Raw genomic sequence first — 27,060 nt, forward strand, 5'->3', positions numbered from 1 at the left:
ACTCATTTGTCCTTTTCAGACTTTTACCGGGAGCAGGGAAGGTGAAGGATAAAGAAGGTAAAAAAAAGTGATAAAGGGAGAAAAGCAGAGATGAGAAAAACTCCGAAAGACTGAGATACATTTTATTTATTTATTTATTTATGCGATTTTATATAGCGCGAACTTTACCCGAAGGTGTCAGAGCGCTTTACATAAGAACCAGTTGAGAAACATAAGGACTTAGGATTACATGCGTTACATAAAGGATACAAACAGAAAAAATTGCAAATGCACAAGATGTAAAGTCACACAAGGAGGAGATACAAATGGATATAAGAGTCACATAGGAATGGTAGATAGTACAAAGGTCTACTGCATATACTAGTGATTAGAGTTATCTCTATATACATAGGGAAGGGATATGACTGGATACACTCTAAGAGTCACATAGGAATGGTAGGTAGTCCAAAGGTCAACCGCATATACTAGTGATTAGAGTAATCTCTATGTACATAGGGAAGGGATACAAATGGATATACTCTAAGAGTCACATAGGAATGGTAGAGAGCACAACGGTCTACTGCATATACTAGTGATTAGAGTTATCTCTATATACATAGGGAAGGGATATGACTGGATATACTCTAAGAGTCACATAGGAATGGGAGAGAGTATAAAGGTCTACTGCATATACTAGTGATTAGAGTTATCTCTATATACATAGGGAAAGGATATGACTGGATATACTCTAAGAGTCACATAGGTATGGTAGATGGTACAAAGGTCTACTGCATATACTAGTAATTAGAGTTATCTCTATATACATAGGGAAGAGATATGAATGGATATACTCTAAGAGTCACATAGGAATGGCAGATGTTATGTTATGTTATGTTATTTGTGTCTTTTATAGCGCTCGGCTACTCGAAAGAGTGTCCCGGCGCTTTATTGACAGCCTGAAAAAGACAAACACAACACAAAGATTAAAGAAAACGGAGTCAGCAAAATAAAAGGGAGTCTAAGAGGTAAAAAGCCAAGTTTTCAGGCCCTTCCTGAAGGCCAGTAAATTCGAGGTACTGCACAGTGCCAGGGGCAGAGAGTTCCAAAGCTGTGGAGCCCGGGACATAAAGGAGCGACCTCCAATGCGGGCCTTCTTCACACGAGGAACAATGGCAAGAAACATCGACTCTGATCTCAGAGATTGTGACGGACGATAGAAGGCGAGCCTCCTTTGAAGGTATTTAGCCCCCGATGGTACAAAGATGGTACAAAGGTCTACTGCCTATACTAGTGATTAGAGTTATCCCTATATACATATATATACAAACATAGTAGATTTCCTCAGGCAGAGTTCCATTAAGTGGGGTCGGAGTGGGGACGTAGTCACATCACCCAGGGAGGGTGGGAGGGATTCGAGGGTATGGAGAAAAGGCAACACAGAGAGGGGAAGAAACATTTGAGGATCCTCAAGGGGGAATAGAGGGAAAAGGGTAAAAAGACGAGGGAATGGACGAGGTGATGGGTCGGGACCAGGGAAAAAACGGCAGAAACCAGCAGCAAAATGGCGGGCAGGACAAAGGGAAAAGTAAAGAAGTCCATGTGAGACTGTGGTCCACAATTGCAATGCCTCTGGAGTTTCCCGTACTGGGAGCTGGAATTGTGGTCATACGATTCTCCAAAGCGTCTTATAGGAGTGCCCTGTCCGGCCTGATGCCTGCTTGAAGGGTGCAGGTAAAGGTTCAGCAACCAAATGCTAGCAAAGTCACAAATTGAAATTTAGGGTAATCCGCAACCAGACAGTTCGGGGCAGTCGCTATCTTGCTCACCGGTGTTTGCAACCGAAAACTCCAATTTTGGGGCCAGCTACACAAGTTAGGGCAGTGATATTATTCCCATGTACCTCCAACCAAATTCCGGCGCTGGAATACGCTCTCTATTCCGGAGTGTGGTGCTGCAAAGATCCCTTCTGTAGCCTGGAGAGCAGGGTCGACACGGAGCTTCTGCTCCAGGCGCATTTGAGAGCAATTTCGGCTGCTATGTTAAAGTCAGGCATTAAGGATGTAAAGCGCCGCAGACTCCACCGCCTCCAGGAACCCCGAGCGCGTTTCGCGGGGCTCACCTCTGTGATCCTCAAGGTTCCGGTGTGTCTGTAGCCGCAACGTTACTCAGAGGGGTCGGGTTGTCTCTCATCACGGGCGGGCTCCGGCCGCCGTCTTGTCCCTCGCTGGATTGTTGAAGTCAGGCATTGAGGACGTACAGCGCTGCAGACTCTACTGCCTCCAGAAACCCCGAGTACGCTTTGCGGGCCTCACCGCTGCGTTCCTCAAGGTGCTGGTGTGTCCAAAGCGGCTGTGGAAGCCACGTTGTTCAGAGAGGTCGAGCCGTCTCTCGTCAAAGGTGGACTCCGGCCGCCATCTTAGCCCTCGCTGGATTCTCTTCCCGGAGAAGTCGCAACAGAGTAAGGCCTGTGCAGACGCTCCCGAGAGAGCAAAATACATTCCACCAGAGCCTCACATCATCCGACGCTGGTAGGTTCTTTTACCGACGATTCTGCCTCGGGGGGCCGTCGAAAATTGCCCAGAGAAAGCGCGTGGACTGGGAGCCGAGATGACTCCCGACTCCCGGTCTGGTAATGAATGAAATAGGCATGAGAAGGAAACAAGACTACGCAGCCCTGTTACTTGGCACATCAATATTCAAAGTGCGGGCCTTGGGCTTCTAAGCAAAACTTTGAGCAGCAGCACTAACAAACAGTCATAAATTTCATCACTTATAAGCCACAAGGACTCTATAAAATACAAGTAAATTTCGTTTTTACGTAAAAAAATTAAATATTAAGTATAAATTATGTTGGCCATAAAATGTGACATGTTTAGCACAGCTCCCCTTAAAACCTCTTGTGTTAAATAACTAAACAAACAAATTCGATATTTTTAGTGCCTGTTACTGTGTCATAATACAAATGGATCTCCTCAAAATGTGTCTATCCTTTTGTCACAGCACAATTGATGTGATGTATTTGTTCTCACAAATTGTTGTGTGGAGAAGTGTGGCTCAATAGTTAGAGCACGCAGCCCTCTATGCAAAGCGCTGGTCAGGGACCAAGGTTTGACTCCTGCCCCAGCGGGTCTCGGGCTCATTAATTCCCCTGACCGGATATTCTCGCCTCAGTGCCCATTCTTATCATGGGTCCCACGCTGCAACTCTGGGCAATAGCTTGCTTGGCCACCACAACGCGAGGGATGCCTGGTCTGCACCATGGGGGTACCCAGGAGTGGACACTTCACAGGGAAAGCTGGGAATGAAATCCAGGAAGGGTTCCCTTGCGGTATTCATGCAAACCCTGGTAAACCCACTGCGGGTAGCTGTGTGCTATACAAGTACAATATAATAGAGTATGTTTTAGACTCGGGGTCAAATAGGTGTGTCTGCTCATAAGACATCTCATTCAAGTCAAAGTTCAGATTTTACTTTCCTTCCTCAATTTGAGCATGGGTGTAGTTTAGGGATTGTCAATGGTGGTAGCTGTTACTTGCCCTTTGGCACTTATAGTTCTTGGAACTATATTTACTTTTTTGTAATTTCCACATATTTCCTTCTCCTGGTTAGTGAAGTTTTAAGGCATGGGTAAATTGGGCAAGTGCCCAGGGCTCCCACCTTCCAAGGAGCCCTTTTAAAAAGTGAAGTTTCTCTCTAGCTCACCTATGTGCACTGATGTATCTTAACCTTTAATATATAATGCAATATTGTTAGTTAACATAGGACTTGAGCTAGCAAAAAATGAGTATTACAATTCAAAGTTGTTCCAAATTAGTGTCCCCAAAACATTTACTGCCCAGCCCCTCACAATCCTTATGATGACATGCCTCCTGGTTCCTCAGGAGCAAACAGTATGCTCTTGATGGGAGAAGGGTGGGAGAAGGGGGCAACCCTTTGATGCCACTGGGAGTAAACGGTATACACCTGTTACAACGCAACTTTTACAACTACCTACTATTACAACGCAACTTTTACAACGCATACCATTACAACGCATTGCGCTGGGGGGCGCTCTAGGATAGGGAATAAGTTTAATTTACTATCCAACACCTTCCCTAGTGTCCACGGGGACTGGAGATGGAATAGTAAATTATACTTACCACTATCCAGCACCTCTAAGCGCTATGCGTTGTAATGGTATGCGTTGTAATGGTCGCGTTGTAATGGTAGGTAGTTGTAATGGTATGCGTTGTAACATGGTACATCCGGAGTAAACTAGTGAATGATATCAATTCAGCAGTCACAGGCATTAATGTAACTCGCTGAGATATCTTCTCTGCTGATTTTTCTGAAGGTTTGTGAACCTCCTTCTTACCTCCTCACCATTCTCTTCTTATCTGGATTCCTCGCCTACTCTCCTCGGCCAGATGAGTATATATGCTGTATTTGTATTGTGTAAGCCTAGCCAAAAGATAACAGAGCCCTGTACATGGTCAAAACGAAGATATAGTTAAGAAATGATTTAAGAGGAAGCTGGGTTCAGGGAGCAGAAATGGATGGTTAGTGCATGGTGTTCTTTAAAGAGGTGGTTCGTAAGCTCTTTCCTAAATTCACGGCACAAGTCCTAAAATAAAGAAGCGGGGGGACTACTTTAGTTAGGCGGTATGCAAGTGACATCACAGCACCCAACATCACAGCCCGCAACATCACAACGCATGACATCACACGTGGCAGCACAGGAATTGACATCAGAGGAAGTGGCATAACAAGCCACAACTTTACAGGGAGTGGCATCACAAGAAGTGACATCAGATCTAAAGCCCTCACATATATGTTTAGCAGGTCTATCATGTGTAGGTTTGAGGGCATTGCGAGGATAATAGCACGTAGTGGGCTATGGAAGATGATATGTGACTTCTACACCTTTCAATCCCCCCGTTTTATATAAAACATCCTGTACATTCATTTACAAACACATTTATTATACGTGTAGTATGCACATGTTGATGTAACACGCTCTGACACCCTGCATTGGAATGAGTAAGGCTGTACAAGAAAAAATAGTGGTACTTCAATTATCTCAAAGCCTCCTCAGGGGAAGTAAGCTTTATATAAATGCAATTTATTTTGTTGTAAATACTGGGAAAGACCAACACATCTGATGTTCTAACCTTGAATGCATATCTCCTAAACAGGGACAGAACAAAGTGAAAAGCTGCCTCTCTTAAGTATGTGTGAAGTGCTAACACGGTGTGAGCCTTTTTTCCCCTCTGCTTCATTTGCATCAGGTGTGAGGCTCCTGACGGCTCCCAGCCAAGAGACTCAACCAAAAGGAGGCCTGATGACCCCTCAAATCGGCCTTTGTTATGGGCCCAGCAGGAGTCTTTAAGAAAGCCCCATCCTGCCCCGCCTGAACATTGTTGCTTGTTGCAGAAGAAAAGGAGACAACGTGCAGGCACTGCGTGATTGGAAATTACACTGGGACGAGTTCAGCACATAATTCGGTGGGACCCAACTTCTTGACAGGATGGACGGTGTTCACCCTGTGACAAAAGTGGGTGGACGCCGTCCACCCGCATGTACCCCTGACTTGTGCCCTGCCTAAATTGGAATAGGATTGGGGCGGTTCAAATGGCTACCAGGATGTTGTTTAAAATCCTATCAAACCCACAAAAGTGAGAGTAAGCCCTAAGAGCAAGTGCCCCAGGTTATAAATCATACTCCAAACAATTACCCTTAAGATTTTTTTATATTATCGGGACCTCAGGCAGACATCCTCTTATCATGTGAGTAAATCAAACAGTGAATATCACAAGTCACTCTTTCATGCCTTAGCTAAAATGTATTTCAAATAGTACCACATCACACTTTAAAACAATTATCATTCATAAATAAATAAAAACATTATTGGTTCTGTTACATTTCACATGTAATAAACCACATACAAACCCATATAACAATACATATACAATAGCATGAGACAAATTCCAAATCTTGTCTGCATAGATGGAGAAGGCCCTTTGCCTTGTTTTTAGTTTTTACACTTCTTTGCCTCCGTTTCGATGGTGTACTGGCTGCAGGTGTGCCAAGAGCCACCAGAGATGCTGAACTTGTCAGCCAATAGAATTGGCTGCTAGTCGTCACTGTCCTTGACCAGGTAGAAGGAGCAGCAGTGAATGCAGTAAATCCGATTTAAGATTTCAGGGTGTGAATGAGGGTGGTATATTCAATAGTGTCAAAGGCAGCTAAGAGGTCCAACAATATTAGGAGGCAAGAGTTATCTCATCCATGGTCAAGAGGCCATAGATCGCTGGAAGAATGAGTTGATTAAATGGGCTGACTATTAGGGCATAGCTCGGATGCAGATGGCAACAAGTATTAAAAATGCAATAGGCCTCGCCTTTTATTAAGTTAAAGCAATTTGCTTTGCTATACAATACAATTAGCAAAGTAAATGGCTTTAACTTAATCAACAACGAGACCTATTGCATTTTCAATGCTTGTTACTTGTATGGTTACATGGTATTTATATTTAGTCTATGAGCACTATTTTCTTTCCTTATTTTGTCCTACTGCAGACACGTCATGCTTTCCAGTGCGAGGCACCTTCGGGTTCGAGAACGGCAGCCACTCATTTTTTTTGTTATGCGCAGCTACAAAAATGTACACAAACTGAAGAACCGGGTTTTAGAACCCAGCGGCGCCAGGGGCACGCCCAATGTCTTCGGGTTCACCTGTCTTAGAATACAGAGACACGGGATACTTCTTGGTGACGTCAAAGATCAAATTTATTGGCTGCAACCAGGAACAGAAGTCTACAAAGCACAACATGGGCGGTTCGCTAGAGACTGCACACTTTTCATATTGCGAGACATCATCATTTATGCCAAAAATCACATTCCTAACAAACAACAATTATTTACAAACTATCCAATCACAAGTGACATTGCAAAAGGTATCGCATAATGACAAGCCCACTTTTCAGTTGTCCAGCCCACCATCAATTACAAGGGAAAACCCAACATTCATGCTCGGACAGGCCGGACGAACCCATAATAAAAGGACCACAACCCAAACCATAATTAGGCCATAAAAGAAGGAACAGAAACAGATGAGAAGCAAGATAGAAGGGTGTGTGCATGTACCATAAACTCAGCAATGTCCTGCTCTTTGATCTCTATCTTGACCAGCTGCCGAACAACGAACTGGCTCAACAAGGTTAGCTTCAGGTAACGAGGTCAGTTCGCTCAGGTCATCTAAAAGTCAACTAAAGGTGTACGTGTCCCAAAGACTCGCTCGGTCGTAGTCATCGGCCTAAGTGAGGGCAACCACAAAATGGAACCCGAAGGTTTGGAACGAAATCCCTGAATACACAGTGAATCCATCAATCGAACATGACGAAAACACTCGTACATACTGCACTCGCCATTTGCGGTTCGCTGTTACCAAAATCGTCACGATACGACGACCTTCATAAAACGGGTTCAGAATCACGGAACCTCAGAACTCACTATTGGAGCCTGCTGCTCGAAGGCCCTCATTTCCCTCCCGCCCATATTCCTGCTTACACTTCAAGTGCTTTACTTAATTTTGATTTTAACCACAGTCTGCACGGCCCCGGAGAGCTCCGGACATGCTGCAATCTCCGCACCCCCACCCTGTCCTTGCATAAATGTGGCAGCCGTCCGCTTTTGTTGGGTCTGCGTCCCAGCACGGCAGCTGCTCCCCCTCCCCACTGGTTCCATGGTTGTGACAACATTGCAGTCTACAGGCTGCATGGGGTGCTGATCCAGCATTTGCAAGAGTTTAAGCCATTCACATTGTGTAAATGACAATGCCTTTAATTTATCTGTTTTAAAAAACAACACATAAAAAAGGCATTGTCATTTACAATGCCATTATCTTACGCCCACGCAAATGCTAGACTTATTGCATTGCAAATGCTTGTTTATTCTGCTTACCGACCTAGGTTCACCAAGAGCTTAACTGCAGCTTCTGTGTAGGACAGCTTTGTCTAAACTCAGTACAGACACTTATGTGTATAATACAAAGGTTGCAGGTTGACTTAAAATGTTGCCCGGCTTGTGATATGATGTACTCTGAGCTTGTTATTTTTTTGTGATATCTGATATGCAGCTTTTGTCACACTATTTTGCACAACCTACAGTAACGTAACCTTATTCCACACTCAGTGACAATCCATTGATAGTGTATGTGTTCAATGTTCTAATGACTAATTCAGTCATTCATTTTCTGTTACTAGCTTGTGTACCTAGGCCTAAAACTATTCACTCATTCACTCATATTTCCGCACTACCTAACACCAGTGTTTAATTTGTAAAAAACAAAAGTATCGCTAGTGCAGGAGGCATTGTCGAGTACGAAGGCTGCTTAGTCTTGATTCCACCTAATTGCCTCTTTTCCACACTGTCTACATACCTCATTGTTACTGGCTGTTTTTCATTCTTTCTTTCACCTTTTGCCACTGTCTTTCTCATCCTCCTCCTTTCTTTCTCTTGTTCTGTGGCAAACTTTGATGATGAACAATAGGTTCTAGCCTCCATAAAATGAGTGCCCGTACCCACCACCTACACAAATTAACCACTGCCTGTGGTATATATTGGGGCACTGAAATATTGGTAGTAGTGAAGGTCAGTCGTAGTGTTACTGTGTGGTAGGTGATAGACATGCTGATAATGACCCTCCCTCTGAGTCTTGGTCTAAGAAACATAAAACAGATTTAAAATATTTGTATTTGCTCAGAGATATTATCCCACTACATGTTTGCCTCGTTCTCTTCTCTTGGAAGGGACACATTATTTTTCAAAGCTGACAAACATTGATAAACAAATAATGACAAGTTCATTTCTTCTGTTCTTCAAAGGCAAAATCAGTCATTTACCTAATTATGGAAAAATTAATTTAGTGATACATTTTAAGGACTTCCCTTACTCCAATCGAATTGTTCAGAGGTAAAATGTAATCTGATGGGTACTCACTTATGTAAAATAGGCCAGGTATATGGAAGCAATCTATGCCCTGCTCATGACCTTGCGAATCAGCAGCTATCCTACCAAAACATAATGAGCCCAATCCTTTTTAGATTGTGGACATTCTAACATTACATGCACCTTCTCTGGACATTTATTAAAATATGTTGGTACAGTAAGCATGAAACACGCACACACTGTCACAACTCTGCCCCATTGCCACGTGCAAGTCGTATACTTTCCTGAAAGGTACAGTCAACCTCCTCCCGCAGGACCCCAAATAAAGTGTCTGTCCATCAGTTCATGAGTGGACAAAAGAAGACCGTATTGTGTTCATGGCTCACCATGTACAGGCCGAGGCTTACATATCAGGTACCGTTCTTCAGAATAGCTTGAAATTAATTAAAGGTTCCCAGATGACTTACTGTCACCAGGGACGCAATAAAATATCACTGAGTACTTATTTGCACAATACCTTGGTTACAAATATATTAGCTCAAATGGTTCAACCCAGATGAACCAGGAAAACACCAACCGGATGTCTTATGCTGTTAAATGTAAACAGAGGATAGTCCCACTGGCATGACACTTACGGGTAGCAAGAGATATTGCCTGTAACTCCAGTTCTGCTTTTTAGCATTCTTGGCACTGGCCTTTCAATTGAGGGACCAGGAATTCGGTAGCAGAGACAGTGACTAGGATTGATTGTTTTCTGCAGTTGCGAGAACTTGACCATCAACTGGACCTAAGTTGCAAATAAGAGGTATTGTGCGGCTAAAAGTACAACAAGGGTTAAACACTGTCAGGGGCCTATTAGAAAGATCTTTTGGAGTTCATAGAAAGGCTCTCCTGTAGTATATTTCACATAATCTTGAATACCCTTGTAAACTAGTCTCCATACATCTCAAATGGGACTATCCATGTACAGTTGGTACAAATAGAAAGGACAGTGCCCTCATTGCATTTTTACTAATAAGAAAATTGACTTTTCCTTGCCAATTCACAAAGGCATGGAAGAGTATGTTAAAGAATACTACTGTGGTACTACTTCCTGTACTCACAAATCCTTCTGTGAATCAACCCCTGTGATGTCAGAGGGTCAATGCGTGGGCAAAACCTTGTCCACGGACCATGCCCTTTTGTGAATCGATCTATAGGAATAAAAGGCTATTGACACCTCTCTTCTATAAAACAAAGAAAAAAATGCTTTTTCTGAAATTTCTGTGCATTTAGTCATAAAGAGTCTTAAAGTGAATCCGTTTGCATACCAGATACGAATGCTTTATCCAAGACCCACTACCAGGCAAACTGTATGAGTGTTTTGTGAGGTAATAGGCTGCAGGCATGTGTGCTTGTTGCAAGAAATCACTGCGGTAATATCAGGAACATCAACACTTAAAACCGGCCCAATAGACCACAAAACAGTGCCATAAAACAGTCTAAAAGATTTAGGGCCAGATGTAGGTAAATCCGATTTACCGACTCTTAAATACCGACTCATATCGATTCGGTATTTAAGAGTCAGTAAATTTGAAGGAGGCAGATGTAGGTAAAAAATTACCGATTCTGTAAGAGTCGGTATTTACCGATTCGGTAAATACCGAATCTGTATTTCCCATTGATTCCTATGGGCCTTGAAGCCCATAGGAATCAATGGGAAATACAGATTCGGTATTTACCGAATCGGTAAATACCGAATCCTGCAAGGGTGCAGGGGGTGTCACTTTGACACCCTCTAGCACCCCAATTCCGGACTTGTGTGCCATGTGGCACACAGACATGCCCTAAGGGCATGTCTGTGTGTCACATTGCACAGGTGTGCATGCACAGATGTGCATGCACACCTGAATTCGGTATTTTACCACCCAATAGGAGTGTGTGGTAAAATATCGATTCTGAAGGGCCTGTGGCACTCTTAGGAGTGCCACCTACATGTGGATTTTCCGAATCGGTAAATATACCGATTCGGTATTTTACCGATTCTGAAAATTTACCGATTCGGTAACTTTACAGAATCGGTAAAATATAGGCCCCCTACATCTGGAAACCCTAATACCGGTCGGTAACGGCCAAATTTGGCTGTTACCGACCGGTATTAGGGCTCCTACATCTGGCTCTTACTGCGGTACAAAAGGGGGTGGTGATGGACAGAGCATCTGAACCAATCAAACACTCACACCCAGTCAACAGATCTGGGTTTAATCCATCACCGTTCTTTAGCCTACTCTGCCACCCCAGTTCAGACATGGCCATATGCAAATCAGTCTGACCCTGTGCCTCATGGGAACAGTCCAGCCCGAACTGTCAAGCCATGCCTTCCCTGGACCGGAAACAAGCTTCCTTGGACCGGTTTCTGGAATTTCAGCCGTCTTCAGCCAGTCTTGCTTGAATCCAGTGGCAAAGTGAGCAAGGGACTCACGTTTGAGCATAAACTTCCAACTTATGGCAAACAAAGCGGTACAAAAGGGGGTGGTGATGGACGGAGCATCTGAACCAATCAAACACTCACACCAAGTCAACAGATCTGGGTTTAATCCATCACCGTTCTTTAGCCCACTCTGTCACCCCATTTCAGACATGGGCATATACAAATCAGTCTGACCCTGTGCCTCATGGGAACAGTCCAGCCCAAACTGCCAAGCCATGGCTTCCCTGGACCGGAAACAAGCTTCCTAGGACTGCAGGATTTACTGCAGCCAAACTGAAAAGCTCCTTCCCAGCCCAAAGATGGAGTATGAAATAAATACAATAGAATACATTTTCAAAGTGCATGGCTACCTCACAAGGTGGCCCGGTGCTAGCAGAAAGGACGACCACCATGTCAGAATCCGAGACCAAGAGTTAGGAAGTAATTGAACAGAGTCGAAGAGAAGCGTTGTTAGTCCTTTTCTAACAGTCATTTCAGAAGGACAACTTTACAAAGGCAGAGACAGTGCATTCCAAAATCTGGCCATCAAGTAGGCGAAGGAAGACCTCCTCTTCTGTCCTTATAAATGTGGGGAATTTGAAACAGTTCGAGGTTGTTAGAACAGCAATGCGAGGATCTGAAAGGACAAATTAAACTGGCACCTAAGATCAAGAAGTCCCATTAGGTAAAAAATTCCAAAGGTGTGAGTGTGGGACTAGAATCGGATCCTCCTGTTGATCGGTAGCCAAAGAAGTTGGCGCAAATTACTTCATATCCAAACTCCAGGAGGGATTTTAAAGACCAAATGGTTTTGAATAATTTGATGAGGCAGGAAAAGAAAGATAGGAAGCCTGAAGAACATACTGTTAGAGTAATCCAGTTTGGCGGTGATCTACGCATGCACAATTTGATTCTGGTGTTCCAAGGGAATAAGGTGTAGCATAGGTCGCAAGGATCTCCGAAGCAGGAAACAAGGGGCCATATGTATCATAGTTCTGTTTTGCGATTTCTAAATAGCGATTTTTAAGGAATCGCTATTTAGAAATCGCAAAATGGTATGTATGTAGAAATCAGCTTCTTTTTAGCGATTTCTTATAATTCCTTAATTGCGATTAGCAAATTGCTAATCGCAATTAAGGAATAATTTCCCATTCATTTCTATGGGCCAGGAGGCCCATAGGAATGAAGGGGAAATGTGCAATTAGCTAATCGCAAATTGAGAATATTTTCAAGGGTGCAGGGGTGTCCAAAGGACACCCTGCTGCACCCCTGAAAATGACATGTGTGCGCATATGGCGCACATACATGCCCTAAGGGCATGTGAGCGTCACATGGCACCTTTTGTTTTTAAAAAAATTGCTATTTGGAAGGAATTCGCAACTTACCACCAACTTGAAGTTGGTGGTAATTGGCGATTCCTTAGGGACAATTAGCAATATTTTTTTGCATGATACATTGCATTTAAGGAATCGCAAATTGTGCGATTCCTTAAATGCAATCGCAAAATAAGGAGTCACAAATTGTGCGATTCCTTATTTTGAACCACATTTACTTAATACATACCATATTGAGAATTCGCATTCGCAAAGGCCGAAATTCTGCGAATTTCGGCCTTTGCGAATGCGAATTTCAATGATACATATGGCCCAAGAACTCTACAATGATTTAATATAAGGATCAATGCGATTTCAGAATCAAATTTGACCCCAAGGTTCCTTACTCCTCGAGAGGGGCAGGGACCTTGATAGTGCACAGTGCTGTCAGTCAATCTGTTTAGGAGTTATGCTGGGAATATTGATAAATGTGAATATATGATGAATTAATGAATATATTATTAAAATACCTAACAGGGGAATACAAAGTTCTCAACTTGTATGAAAAAAGAAAAGAAAGGCTTCGGGCGGTAACAAACGGTTGATTGGAAAGCTAAAACGCAATTCAAACAATTATTGACATAGAAATGTTAGCATTTTGATACTGAGGACGTTTCAGAAAGCACAGCTTCTTCCAATGCCTGATGGGTGAAAGGGGCCACCTGCGCACGGATTACTTGCTCTTAATGTTCCTAGGGGCGTGTAACTCGTGACACACTGTCCTCTCAAACGAAGTGAGCAACATTTTTATCATTAAATGCAGCAGGAAAACTTTCCCGCACAAATGTTCGTACAGGAATCCTCTAACGAAATAAAATCACATTTGTTCGAAGAATGTCACTCGAGGTGAAGAAGAAGGTTGCGTTTCTCTCAGTTTTGAATGCGGTATTATAATATGGCCCACCCTACGTTTACCCCGAGCAGGTACCGAGAGTAACTAGCGCTCTTTCCGATTCACCTGCTAGCACTTACTCGTCTGGAGTGCCAGGGCAGTTGTAGTCCATTGTAGGGGTTAAGGTACCGAACGCACTGAGCTGTGCCCACTCCAGCGGCTGGCGCGTCTGCCATCCCTCGTACTTCGGAAGCCGGGACCCGTCGATGCCTTCACTGAACAATGACAGGTGCACTGTTTACACCGGTGCCGTCACTGAACAATGACAGGTGCACTGTTTACACCGTGTCATGCGCCAGCCACGAGCGCTTTTGTTTTCGCTGCAAACCCTAGTATTACGGAGACGGAAGCTACGGCTTCAGGCCAAACACGAGGAGTGATGGAACAGGTTCCCCCTGCTCTGCCCTCTACAGTTATCTGCCCAAGGGAACAGGAGCGTGTGCCAACAAAGTATGGTGGGAATGGGGGTTCACCATGGGAAAGGGGTGGGGCATGCCCTGTAATATTCTGTGGGTGCGCACCAGGGTTGGATTGGGATTAAAAATCGGCCCGGGCACGCATAAAAAAATCGGCCCACATTTGCATAATGCCTTCCATCAAATCACTGCTTCAGCGTAATTTTACATAAAAGAGGGGGGGGGGGTATATGCACGCATCAGTTTACACTAGTGAAACACCCCTGAAAACAAGTGAGGCGACTTCTGCACAGGGCCCCTGCCCTGCTCAGTATGCCTACATGAATGGGAGGCCCAGCGAGAGAAAAGGGGTGACACCTCTACCTGTTCCTGCTATACGGGAGGTAATGAGCGCCCATCTCCCTCCAGAAAGGCCACTTAGACACCCACTGGGCCGCTGGCGGTATAGTCGAACAACAGAGACACCGCCCAAATCAGCCACAAGCTGCTCAAAAGCAGCCCTCAGGTGGAACTCGGAACCCGGCCCCTCTGGCATTGCCCGAATGCCCCCGTTACCAATCCGACGCTGGTGCGCACTTGAGAATTCCACCTCTTATTTTCTGGCAGAGTGAATAATCGCTTGCTCTTAACAGCCATTTGTACCGCACTTATGCTGTTTCTAAGCGCTGAAAATAATCATTATCACTGATACGAGTTGCCCAATTCGGAAAACGTATTCCTCACATGAGGGTCTTGAAATTATTGAAAAGTATGTTCGCATGTTTTTATTTCTAATATATAACAAATTAAAAACGGAAAACAGTTAACATATTAAGAATGGCATGGATGGTAAAAACAATATTGCATTGCATACTCTTGGCATACACTCACTCACTCAGTTTACATATGGGGTCATTATGATGTCAGGCAGAAACACTTCCGCCCAACACTGCATCGGTTATGGGATCGACGGAAACCCGGTTTGCGTTCCCGACCGCCCCATTAGGATGGGACTGAACACTATTTGGTCGCATTCCTACATTTTTACTATGGCGGCATGCATTCCGGCTGTAAACCGGTCGGAATGCATGCTCCCATAGTAAAATGGAAGGTGCAATTCCTGATCAACAGAGGGGTACCATAGGTGTCCCCCTTGGGGCAGTGGCCCCAAGGGTGTCATGATGGAGGCCCCCAAAGTCGAGTTCTGACAGCCTTTGAATGTCAGAAAGGCCGGCACGGAAAGGCTGCCGAAACCTTACAATGTAATCTCAGGCTGGATTGCGACTGGCTGACGGGCTCTCAGGAATGACCAGTATGTTTACTTTATGACCTACTCCATCGTAATGAGGCTTTCGTTAAGTAAATCGACTGGCCCATTACAATGCGGCAGTAAAGGCTCCGAATGCATCGTAATCGGCCCCATAATTTGTTACTGTGTGTGTTATGAGTCAATAATAACAGGGAGTACTTCCAGTAAAATGATAATAACCCAGTAGTTAAAAGATGAAGGGTCCGATTTTAAAATGTCTCGCAACGCAGCATCACAAAAATGCTGCGCTGTGTTGCCTGACAGGGAGGGAGCAGGAGAGCGCCATATCTGCAGAGATATGGCTCTCTCATCCCCTTTACCTAGCGGCAGCGCTAATTTCAGGTGCCCTGAGCCACCAAACACCTTAGCGCCAAAGCACTAAGGTGTGTACCTAAGTCTAGCATGGGAAACACTATGCTTAGACAAGTTTCAACACTTTTAGCACTTTGTGTGTGTGCTGCACAGTGCAGCAGGGATGCAAAGTCAGAAAGGAAAGGAGAAATCAAAACATTTATCCTGGTAGAGCTTCCTTTGAATTGCTGTTAACTTTAGGTGCCAAACCCTGTCTAAAATTGTTTGTAGATAGAGTTTTGCATCAAAAAGCATGGGTGGTAACACCCCCATGGCACCAAGTAACCGAAAGCAGTGCTTCATGCTGCTTTGTGTTACTTTCAGGGTATTTTCTAACACAGAACAAGTTTTGCACTCAAAAAAGTAAATAGGAAAAAAATATTGTGCTGGTTAGCGTCACTTTTGTGACCCATACCCAGCGTAAAATGTTTGAAATCCCCCGAAGTGTGTGTAAATATCACCACGATCTGACATTATTGTACCCTCCCTCATTAGTTACTTGTTATAATTTATGTATAATTTGTTTCAGACTTCATGATAAAAATTCCACAACATCAAAATGCTTCCTTGAAAAAAGTAATGGTATTATAGTACTAAGGGGGTCTTTAAAAAAAATTCATCAGATGCCCTGCAGCTCCCGCAAAGCTGCGCTGCATTGCACAACAGGGTGGGAGCAGGAGAGTGCCCTATCTTCAGAGATATGATTCTCTCCTCCCCATTCCCTTGCGCAAGGGCGGATTTCAGCTGCCGTGTGGCAGGCACACACCTTAGCGCCATTGTGCTAAGTTGTGTGCATGAGTCTAGCATAGGTTTTGTATAAGAAGGGTACCCTTCCTGTACAGACTACTATGCCTAGACGTGATGCAAAGCGTTTCCAACTTTGTATACATGCTGCACAGTGCAGCACACATGCAACGTCAGAAAAGCATGGAGAAATGAAAGCATTCCTCCTGTTAGCGCCTCCTTTGAAGTGGTGTTAACTTTTGGTGCAAAACCATGTCTACAAATCATAGTAAGTATGATTTTACATCAAAAGGCATGGGTGCTAGCCTGGGAACACACATGTCCCACCCATGAAATTCCCCCTCTGAGCTAAGTAACGCAAAGCAGTGCTTCGCGTTGCTTTGCGCTACTTTGGGGATACTCTTCGGCGCAAAAGTAGATAGCAGAAAAACAATTTGCGCTAGTTAGAATCTATTTTGTGCCACTAACACAGTGCAAAATGTTTGTTAATCGCCCCCTTAGTTGTCTGTCATCAAAGGAAAGTGCAATGTAATTGATGTTAATCAGAACATAAGTTTCAAGTGAAGGAAATTTCTCACCACTAGGTGACCATATTGTACCCTTCATCGTTATTTCATGTACAAAGTAGTTCAAATTTGATGTAAAATTCCACAACGTCAAAAAGTTTTAATGAAAAAATGAGTGGTATTATTCCTCCTAGTTGTCTCTTGCTTAAAGAAAGGAAAATGTGTTAATTGATGTTAATCAGAAGCGTACTTTTGCACTTTGCACCTCTCACTCCCGACAATCCCCGGTCCACCGCGGTTCCGTTTGTGTGGAGGGGCCGCGGGAGAAGGAGTTAGGGCTGGGCGGGGCCAGGAGGACTCTTTTCCGGGCAGCAGACATTAAAGGCCAGCTGGGAGCACAGACGCACAGCAGTAAAACCGGCTAAGAAGGTAGCTGGGACATTGCTTTTAGAAATTTAGAATTTTAATCTTTATATTTACAAGTGAGATACTTTTAAAACAAAACTTACTTTTGCACTTTGCAACTCTCGCTCCCGACGACCCCGGGTCCACTACGGTTCCCAATTGTGTGGAGGGGCCACGGGACAAGGAATCAAGGCTGGGCACGGCCAGGAGGACTCTCTTCCAGGAAGCAGACAGGAACGAACAGATGGGAGCACAGATGTGCAGCAGACGCATGAAGCGGGTGTTCTGCTGGCACGTCAAAGGCAAGCCAGTCTGCGCTCATCCACCCCCCGCCAGACCCCCTGTTTTTCAGACAAGAGAACCTACATACACTTCTTCACAAATCAGAGGGCTAAGGGACTTGAGTAATAACAACTGCCTCCATTCTTTGTCCCTAGTCAACAGGGATTCTTCCTGTAAACATTGTCCATTTATGCTCGGCACGACCTTGGAAACTCACACGGGGACCTGCCTTTCATGCCTACAAAATGTTCTCCCTTAACTGTAGGTCTCTCCCTAAACATGTAGAGGAGCTAAATATGTTAATTGAGGACACCAATCCTGATGTCCTATTTCTAACAGAAACATGGAAGCATAAGGACTCTGCACGCAATGTGGTCTGTACACTGCCCTCTGGATATAACATCCAGCGCAAAGACCGCATGGGTAAAAAAGGAGGCGGCATTGACATCATTTGTAAAGATTCCTTTGAATGCCGAGTTGAACCCAACCCTATCCCCGACTGCAAAAGTTAATTTTTTTCTATTTCATTTTCAGCCACATTCACCTTAGGGGATTTTGGCTTATACGTCACATATTACATCGCTCATGACATGGTCAGTGACATCACTCATGACATCACTGATGACACCATCCTTGTGACAGAGTGACAGACCTCCTTTCAGTGTAATGTAACCCTTGAAACACATTTCCCAAAAAAAATCAAAAAAATAGAGATACCCATACCAGTTACAACAACCAATTCAGTAATACCACCATCTATATACACATCCACTCATTCACCAACAGTTCTATATAGTCACTCATACATATATTCACTCATCATATGTAGTGAAACACCTGCACATCCTGTTACACACGGACAGTCATCCAAAAGTTACTCACACACAGCTCGCATTCCAGCAGTAAAGTAGGTAAATAAGCACTCTATATATATATATATATATATGTATCAAGCACAGCCGCCTCACAGGTAGGGAAACGTCTTTTCCCTGATACCTTTCACAGCTCCACACACCTCTGGCCTGACGCGTTTCAAAATAAATTCTTTCTCAAAGGCTCGTAGTGCAGAGAAGAACGACACTCATTACCATGCTGATTCTTGGCATTTCCTTCATTGCGCGACCCCTATGGGCTGCTTTGCATAAGACTGCGTATTTAATGCTGGGAGATGCAGTCCAGGTAATGTTCGTGTAATTTGATGCTGAAAAAGCCCGTAGATGAGCCTTAGTTAAAAAAAAAATCCTCATCCTATGCCAGACACTCCACATGTTGAGGATGCTGAATGCCCTCCTCCGTGGCCCCCAGTCCTTTAGGGGTGGTGCATTCCCGGCGGCAAGGACACCGCCTATAAATCAAGCTCTTGCCTGGATTCCCTTTGCAGGAAGCACTCGAGTGCTGACAACGGGCCCCAAGCACAGCCCGCCTCACATGTATGGAAACGTCTTTTCCCTGATACCTTTCACAGCTCCACACACAAAGAGGTTCACCGCCATCGTAAGGCCATTTACCGCCCGCCAGATTGGGATGGCGGGTGGTGAGCTGGTAGGCGGACAGCCCCACCGCCATGGGTCCGAATGAGGCAACTGTTATGATTGCCTGTCGAACCTGCCCCGCATTCACAGAATGGTGGCGGTGCCTAGCAGGCACCACCTGCCAGATTTGGATGCTTGATCCCTGCCATCCTTTCCATGCCGGTTCCCCTGCCACAGAAAGGCTGGCAGGGATGTAATTTGGGGTCCTGTAGCGGGCCCCCCTTACCCTAGCGCACCTTGAATTCCACTTGGGGGGGCACTTATGGTGCCTCCCTACAATTCCCTGCACCATGTGGCAGGCACCGCATGGTGCCTGCCACGTAATGCAGGGAAATGTTTAAGGTGCATTTTTAACCTTGCGGCGGGTGCTGCAGCTAACAGCACCCGCCGCAATGTTAAAAATGTCAGATGCGACAGCCGTGGTTGCGGTTGCATCGTAATTACATGTGTGGGATCGCCACCTCATGGGTGGGCAGTCCTCATTCCAGGGACGATGGCCGACGGACTGAAGTTCTTCCGCCATCATAATGGGCCCCATAGTTCTGAAAATAGTTAGCGGATTAGTATCATATATGTGCAATACTACTCAACACTTTCATATGGCCAGCAATGGAAAAAGTGAAGGACTGAGATTTTGTTCTATCGGTGTAATTGTGCCTCATTTAAAAAGCAGTTAGACAGTGCTTAATTTGAGCCAGTTGTTTTCGGTGCTTGGCACGGCACATAATTATCAACACATGCACTTATGACAACCAGCCACATGGTGGTGCTGTTTGCATACTTTTGTGATAGGCAACAACAGAATTCATGGTCAGAAGAGGGCGCTCATATTACATTGAATCGAGTCTGAAATTAACAGAAACTCTGTCCATGTTTTGTTTCGTTACAGGCTACTTACCATGTTGTTTAACAATGTTTAAATTAAGGTGCAAATGTTCAAAGGTTAAGTTCAGTTTATCTATCTCAAATTCACAATGGTGAACAATGATTGGAAAGTCAGTAATGCATATCAGTTGTGCCTGTTAATTCAATTAAGTTGCAGGTGGAATGAGAGAACCATTAACAAAATGCAGAAACGCATTCACCCTTTTCACCATTTTTCTGTGAAGCTATGAGACCCTGAGGAAGGACACATTTGGTTTGAAACACGTGTGTTGGGAGGGAGAGAAATTCTGCTGCAAGTTTGTAAAGTATGTACAGCTAAGAAATGAATTCTAACACTTCCTCTGTTTAACGACACATTTGTTGTAAGCTCATGTGCGGAGTGAGCCTGTGAGTTGTAGATGCCCATTTCCACAGAGGAGTGCTGACTTTTAAAGTGGCAGGCAAGGCCTTTTGCATACCTGCACAGCGGATTACACAAGGCTGGTCATACCTTTCAAAGGTGCAGAGCATTGACAAGAGGATATAGAACATGGCTTGGTACCCAACTCGAATTGCATTCATTGCTGTCCGCCATCAAACACTTTCATGGTTCTACCCCGTCAGCCACTTCTCCTGTTCCTCAAATGGTTCTAGTTTCAAACCCTCTCCCCCCCCCTCCAATCAGGCAAGGGTTGGCTGAGTGAGTTGCAAGCCTGCAAACTGAAGGGTCAGACCAGGTCACTCCAGCTGAAGCTCAGCGCATTTACTAACTTTGCCTTCCGCCACATTACTCTTTTATGATAACAAGCATACAGCTCCTAAATTTACTGATCATATACCCAGAGAAAGTTTTAAAGTCAACAGTGAGTCTGAAACTCCAGCTCAAATATAAAACTAACCTTTTACTGCTTCTATCATCAATAAGGTGTGTAGAACTTATTTTCAAGAATTGAAACACAGCTGTGAGCTGGTTCTATATCTTGAAGATGGCTTGAAAACAATTCAGTTTTTTCAGCAAAGGTCCTACTTCAGACTTGCAGTTTCATGCTTCTAGATGGGAAACTATAAGATCCATAGGTTTAGTGTTGCCTGGCTGAACACCCTGTTACAGTACATCTTACCCCATGACATGGGCAATAGACAGTCAGGAGAAAATTGCAGGTTATCTTTTTTAAAATATCGTGTCATCCCTGACAGCATCATGTGCCATCATTAATGCTCCTGTTTTTGTGTCCACCACATACACCCAGCAAGCGAGGGAAGGGTCTGCATTTAGCAGTCAGAGATGTAGTGGCTTGCTGGTATGCCTCCACAGCACTACAATACTATTTTCAAAACTAGTACCCCACTCCCTTCAACTGCTGTCTTTAAAGATTCAGGGTGATTTGTCAAGCGGGGGTCAAGAAAAAGAGGGGGCCCAAAATGCGTTCTTCCCATGGGGATTTTGAACTCGACTACAACCCAGGTAAAGGTAAACAAATTTATTGTGTATGGTTAATCAAAACCTTTACAATATTACAAGAATTAAAAATTAGTTCAAACTGTTTTTGACTAAGATTGAAATAGAAAGTGCGGTTACATTCTATAGTGTCCTTAAACTTTTAAAAGAAAAACAAAAGAGAAAAATGAGAAAGAAAAATGAAAAAATAAGATGCAACTGTTGCTTAGTCTGTATTCTTGGCCGTTGATTATAGTTCATGCCTTCTATTTTGTGCCGTTGGTCACAATTTGTTCGGTTTTCTGTATGATAAGGGTCACCTTCTATAGGAATCTGGTGGCCCTGCAAGCTGTCTGCAACTGATCACTGTTCAGTGCGTGCATGACTGCTGGCCGACATGATCTGATTTGGAATAAACAAAATATATACAATAAGTAATAACGTCTCAAGTTAGCCAAAGATGGGCAAATGCACAATATGTGGGTCAATGTTTCATCTGATTGGCCACAGAGTCTGCAGAGTGATGTCGGCCAAGTTTGCTTCCATGCAGGGATTTGATCTTTTGAGATGTAAGTTCCCATCCGGACTCTTAGGAGCGTTTGTTGGACGGCTGCAGTTATATGGGTGACTAAATAAGGTTGCGGCGCGCATTTCTCATACGAACCGAGCACGGTCCAGCCATGTTTTTTCTTTGCTAAGGCTGCTTTGTCTATCGTCCAGCCTTTTAGTTTTGCTGCTCTGTTGACTACTTTTTTGAAAACCGCAAATGTGTGTGGTGTTCCATGCCTCTTGCATATCGAGATCTGTCAGTGCTTCTTCAAGTGCTAATTTCCAAGGTTTTCTTGCGTTTACTTGGTGGTTTATTTCAGACCAGCATAAAGCCGTCAGCGTATTCTCTTGTGCTGCTCTTAGTTTCCAACTCAATTTTAGTAAAGCAGCTTGTCTGACTTGTTGCTGATTTAGTAACCCAAATTCGAGTCGTACTTGCGCTTGAGATGCAAACCTCGGGATCTGAAAGATGTATTTAAAAAGCTCTGACTGTTGTAAGTTCAGAAAGTTTGCGTCTTTCCCTCTATATAGTTCAGAACCATACGTAAGGGATGGCAAAAACTTTGCCGCTATCACCTTAAGTAGGTGTGAGTTGGATGGGCATTTCATTTTTGTTTTTAATAAATTCAGAGCGAACAGAAGTTTATTAGACTGGGCTTTCCTGTGCTGTTGATGTTCTTTTTGTGTCCACCTTGAATCGAAGACTACTCCCAGGTACTTGTAAGAGAGGCTTTGCTGTATGGTGTTGCCTGCTATGTGCCATTTAAATGATTGCTGCCGTGACCGAGACCCGAAGCAGACGATCTTCGTTTTGTTGTAGTTGAGTAACAGTCCGTGCGAGCTGATGTACTCGTGCAGCCTTACGATTGAACGTTGTAGGCCCACTGGGGTCTGGCTGCAGAGTACAATGTCATCTGCGTACTGTATACTCCTTATTTTGTATTGCGCCAACTTCGGGGGACCAGTTTCTGTCTCGGAGATATACTTATCTAGGTCAGCAGTAAAGATATTAAAAAGGGTCGGGCCAGTACGCATCCCTGCTTGAGGCCCACGTGGGTGGGGATTTTTGCTGTTGTTCTGTCACCATTGCCTATTTTTATTTTGACCCAGGTTGATGTGTATAAGTTTATAATGGCCGTTAGCAGCTTCGATGGTATCCCCCAATTGGCCATCTTTTGCCATAGGATCTCCCTTGGGACTGTGTCGAACGCCGCTTTTAGGTCGACAAAACAGGTATACAGTTTTGTTGACTTTGCCTTTGCTCTGTCGACTAGGAGGTTTAATGCAAGCAGATTGCATGATGTGTTGGTTCCGGGCCTAAACCCTGTCTGGGTGATTGGAAGGATCTTATTCGAGGTGACCCAGTCTTCCAGTGCGCTCAGGAGATTTGATGCGTATATTTTAGCTTCCACATCAATGAGGGCTATCATCCTGTAATTAGATGGGTCAGTTCTTGCTCCTGCTCCTCGACTACAACCCAAACCTCTGGAAGAAATTAAACCAAATTTGGCAGAAAGCAATCTTTGGTCCAGAAAGCAAGTGTTTTGTGATTAGTGTAAATCCGTTCCGTAGTTTTAGAGATATAAACTGAATACCAAATATGTATATCTAGGATCGCGGACCCTCGGCAAATCCGACAGTCCCCGTGTTGAAATCTGATTGGTTGTCAATATTTCAACCAGGAAGTGTTGGCAGCTATTTTGGGACTCGTACTCAGCCGATTCCCAAAAAAGGTTACAAAAAAGAAAAGAGGGTGGATAGGAATACAGTGATCCCCTGGGATTCTGCCAGTGGAAGTGGGCATGACTCGCTGGTGGTAGGGATGGCGCTGGGGGTGAAGGGAGGTTCGGGGGAGTGAGGGGGCACAGGGGGAATGGGTGTACACTGAAAAACAATATATGCACTTACCTTGCTGCCGAGTCCGGCGTCTCTGCTTCTTGCTTCTTCTCTCCTCAAGGGACAGGAAGCCAGGAAGAACAGCCAGGCTCCCCAGACCAAATACAACACTGCAACGCTGTGTTGTGATTGGTAAGCACCCAGGCTCCCCCGACCAATCATAACGCTGAAATGCAGCATTGTGGTTAGTTTTGAGTGTCCTGGTTCAACGATCAACCAGAGAATGTCTGGTCTTTTCTCCATGGAGGCTGTAATGCAGCCTGAATGGAGAATGAGGAAAGTGTGCATGACTGGTTTGGGTGGCCCGAGAGGGCTGACCAAACAGTCATTGTGCACTTAGGAGTTGGCAAACTACTCTTCACCTGCTCTGAGAGCAGAGCAGCCCCGAGCAAAGGAATCATAACATGATAATAAATCAAAGTTATTATCATTAGATATTTTCTTTACTTTAAACTGCTCAAAAGCAGTAGGGCGATGTTCCCTTGCCATAGCAGAGGAGCCGCCCTGGATGCCGCCCGGACAAAAAAGCATTTTTTTTGTTTTCAACAGAAATCGCAGGCGGATCCAGAAACTCAGTGAAAATTAAAAAAAAAAGTGCAAGTTCCTGTGCTTGTTTTTGGGCCATATCCCAGGGGAATGCTTTTAAAAATGTAAATTGGCCTCAATAAGAAGCACTTATTTCGTGGAATTTGCAAAGGCAAAGCAAGTGTGTTTCCTCTTATATTCCATGTTGAAAAAATTACAGGAAATCCTTAAGGGAGGTGAATGCATTGTTGATCTATTGGAGTGCAAACTCATCTGTAGTGACTATGATGAATGATTTATTTCTTGTCGTCCCCTGGTGAGAGCAGAATCACTGGTTCTCCCTTTTAAATATCATATTAGTATGCAAATTCGAAAAAATCCGTAGCACCACTCACACACCCACAAACAGACAAACACAGGCACTTGCACAGCCACTCACAGACTTACACAGGCACTCACAGGCCCACTCATAGACCCACACAAGCACTCACAGACCCACAAGGTCACTTACAGGCCCATTTACTGACCCAAACAGCTACTCACACATCCACTCACACACCCATACAGTCACTCACACAGCAACATAACCACTTACACACACACTCACAGATCTATACAGCCACTCACACACCTACTCACACATCCACAAAACTACTCACATATGCATTCGCACATTAGATTGCTACTTACACACCCACATACAGATCTATACAACCACTCACACACCTACCTACAGAGCCATAATCCACTCACACACCCATTCACAGACCCATATATCCATTCACACACCCACTCACAACCGCATACAGCCGCTCAAACAAAAACTCACACACCTACAAAGCCACTCACAAACCCACCCACTCACCAAGCTATGCAGCCACTCACACACTCACTCTCAAATGTCATAGGTTACATATAGAAAATATAATTTAATTAAACCTTAGAAATTCACACAAAAAAGTTACAGGTGCGTTATAGTTAGGAGGTAACATTAAAAGATGCAGAAATTCACTGAAAAAAACTAAGGTTATTGGGACGTCATAGTTAGGAAATAGAATTTTTTTTCAACTTAGATATTCACTGAAAACAAACAAAAGGTTACAGGGACATTGTAATTATGACATAGTATTGAAAAACCTTAAACATTCTCAGGAAAAATCCAAAGGTTATAGGGATGCTATAGATAGGCTAAGATTTCACTCATACAACCACAGTGAAATTCAGCAGTTAGAGTTACCTGAGCTAACTGTAACCTATGCTCCCCCGCAATCCACTGCTTATGTCCTCACATATTACATCACTCATAACATGGATAGTGACATCAGTGATAACATAACATAACTGATGATATTCAAATTAGATCACTGATGACATCACCTGAAACATTGTCCACAGGACCACTGACACAAGTACTTGCACACCTACTCACACATCCATACAACCACTCCTACACAACTACCCAAAGACCCACTCAAAGATCCATAAATCACTCACACACTCACTTTTACACCCATACAACCACTCCCACACCCACTTATAGACCCATACAACCACGCATACACACACAACCACTCACACACCCATTACACAACCACAAAACCACTCGCACACCCATATAAGTGCTCACACACCCACTTGCACACCCAAACAACCACTCACATACCCATATAACCACTTACACACCCATACAACCACTTACACACCCACTTACAGACCCATACAACCACTCATATACACACAACCACTCACACACCCATTACACAACCACAAAACCACTCGCACACCCATACAAGTGCTCACACACCCACTTGCACACCCAAAATACCACTCACACACCCATACAACCACTTACACACCCACTTACACATCTACTCAGACACCTATTCACACATCCATACAACCACTGACACATCTATTCACAGACTCATACAACCACTCACTCATCCATACAACCACTCACATAGCCAGTCACACACCAAGAAACCACCTCACAAACAGATTCACTGACCCGTACAGCCACTAACATATCCACTGCAGAAAAAAACAGCTGCTCACACACCCACTGGCAGTTCCAGACAGCCACTCACACACCCATACAGTCACTCAGACACCCACTCACACACTAATACAGACAGTCACAAACCACTCAAGCAACATATGTTAGAAACAGTATCACTCCTTAATTGTACAGAACGGTAAGTAATTTAAATGATGCTTTAGCTTAGTATACATCTTTCAATCTATGAAAGATATACAAAAAACTTACTTTCACTGAATGATGGCAGCAATGACGTCATTTGAGATGTCATCAGTGATGCCACTGACCATGTTGTGAGTAATGTAATATGTGAGGTCATAAGCAGTGCATAATGAGGCATAAGTTATAGGTAGCTAAGTAACTATAACTGCTGAAGTTCACTGGTTTTGTACGAGCGAAATCTGAGCCTAAGTATAACATCCCTGTAACCTTTGTATTTTCCAGTGAAAAATATATATATGCATCCTGTTTTGCCCTTTAAAAAAATCACTCAATTTAAATAATAATCTACAGTCACTGTTGATATTCAAACCAAAACAGAAAAAATGGAGATGTCGTCTTTACAGACGTATTTATGTTTTTATGCGTGGGTATTGTCTAATGTGC

General features: G+C 44.0%; 1 protein-coding gene across 2 annotated transcripts in view; it reads right to left on the reverse strand.

The window, feature by feature from the left end:
• LOC147679581 (solute carrier family 2, facilitated glucose transporter member 11-like) overlaps nucleotides 1-27,060 on the reverse strand; it is a 318,984-nt gene that overhangs the window by 257,702 nt on the left and 34,222 nt on the right. Inside the window, exon 1 of one of the 2 annotated variants that reach the window (XM_086943165.1) lies at nucleotides 13,701-13,815. The exons of the other annotated variant lie outside the window; for it this stretch is intronic. Coding sequence (XP_086799291.1) covers nucleotides 13,701-13,796 — 96 coding nt within the window. The 5' untranslated portion in view covers nucleotides 13,797-13,815. Of the gene's footprint in view, nucleotides 1-13,700; nucleotides 13,816-27,060 lie in introns of those variants that run through there. 2 annotated transcript variants of the gene reach the window in all.

The sequence above is a fragment of the Lissotriton vulgaris genome, chromosome 11 (genome assembly GCF_964263255.1).
Source record: "Lissotriton vulgaris chromosome 11, aLisVul1.2, whole genome shotgun sequence".
NCBI classification, from domain to species: Eukaryota; Metazoa; Chordata; class Amphibia; order Caudata; family Salamandridae; genus Lissotriton; species Lissotriton vulgaris.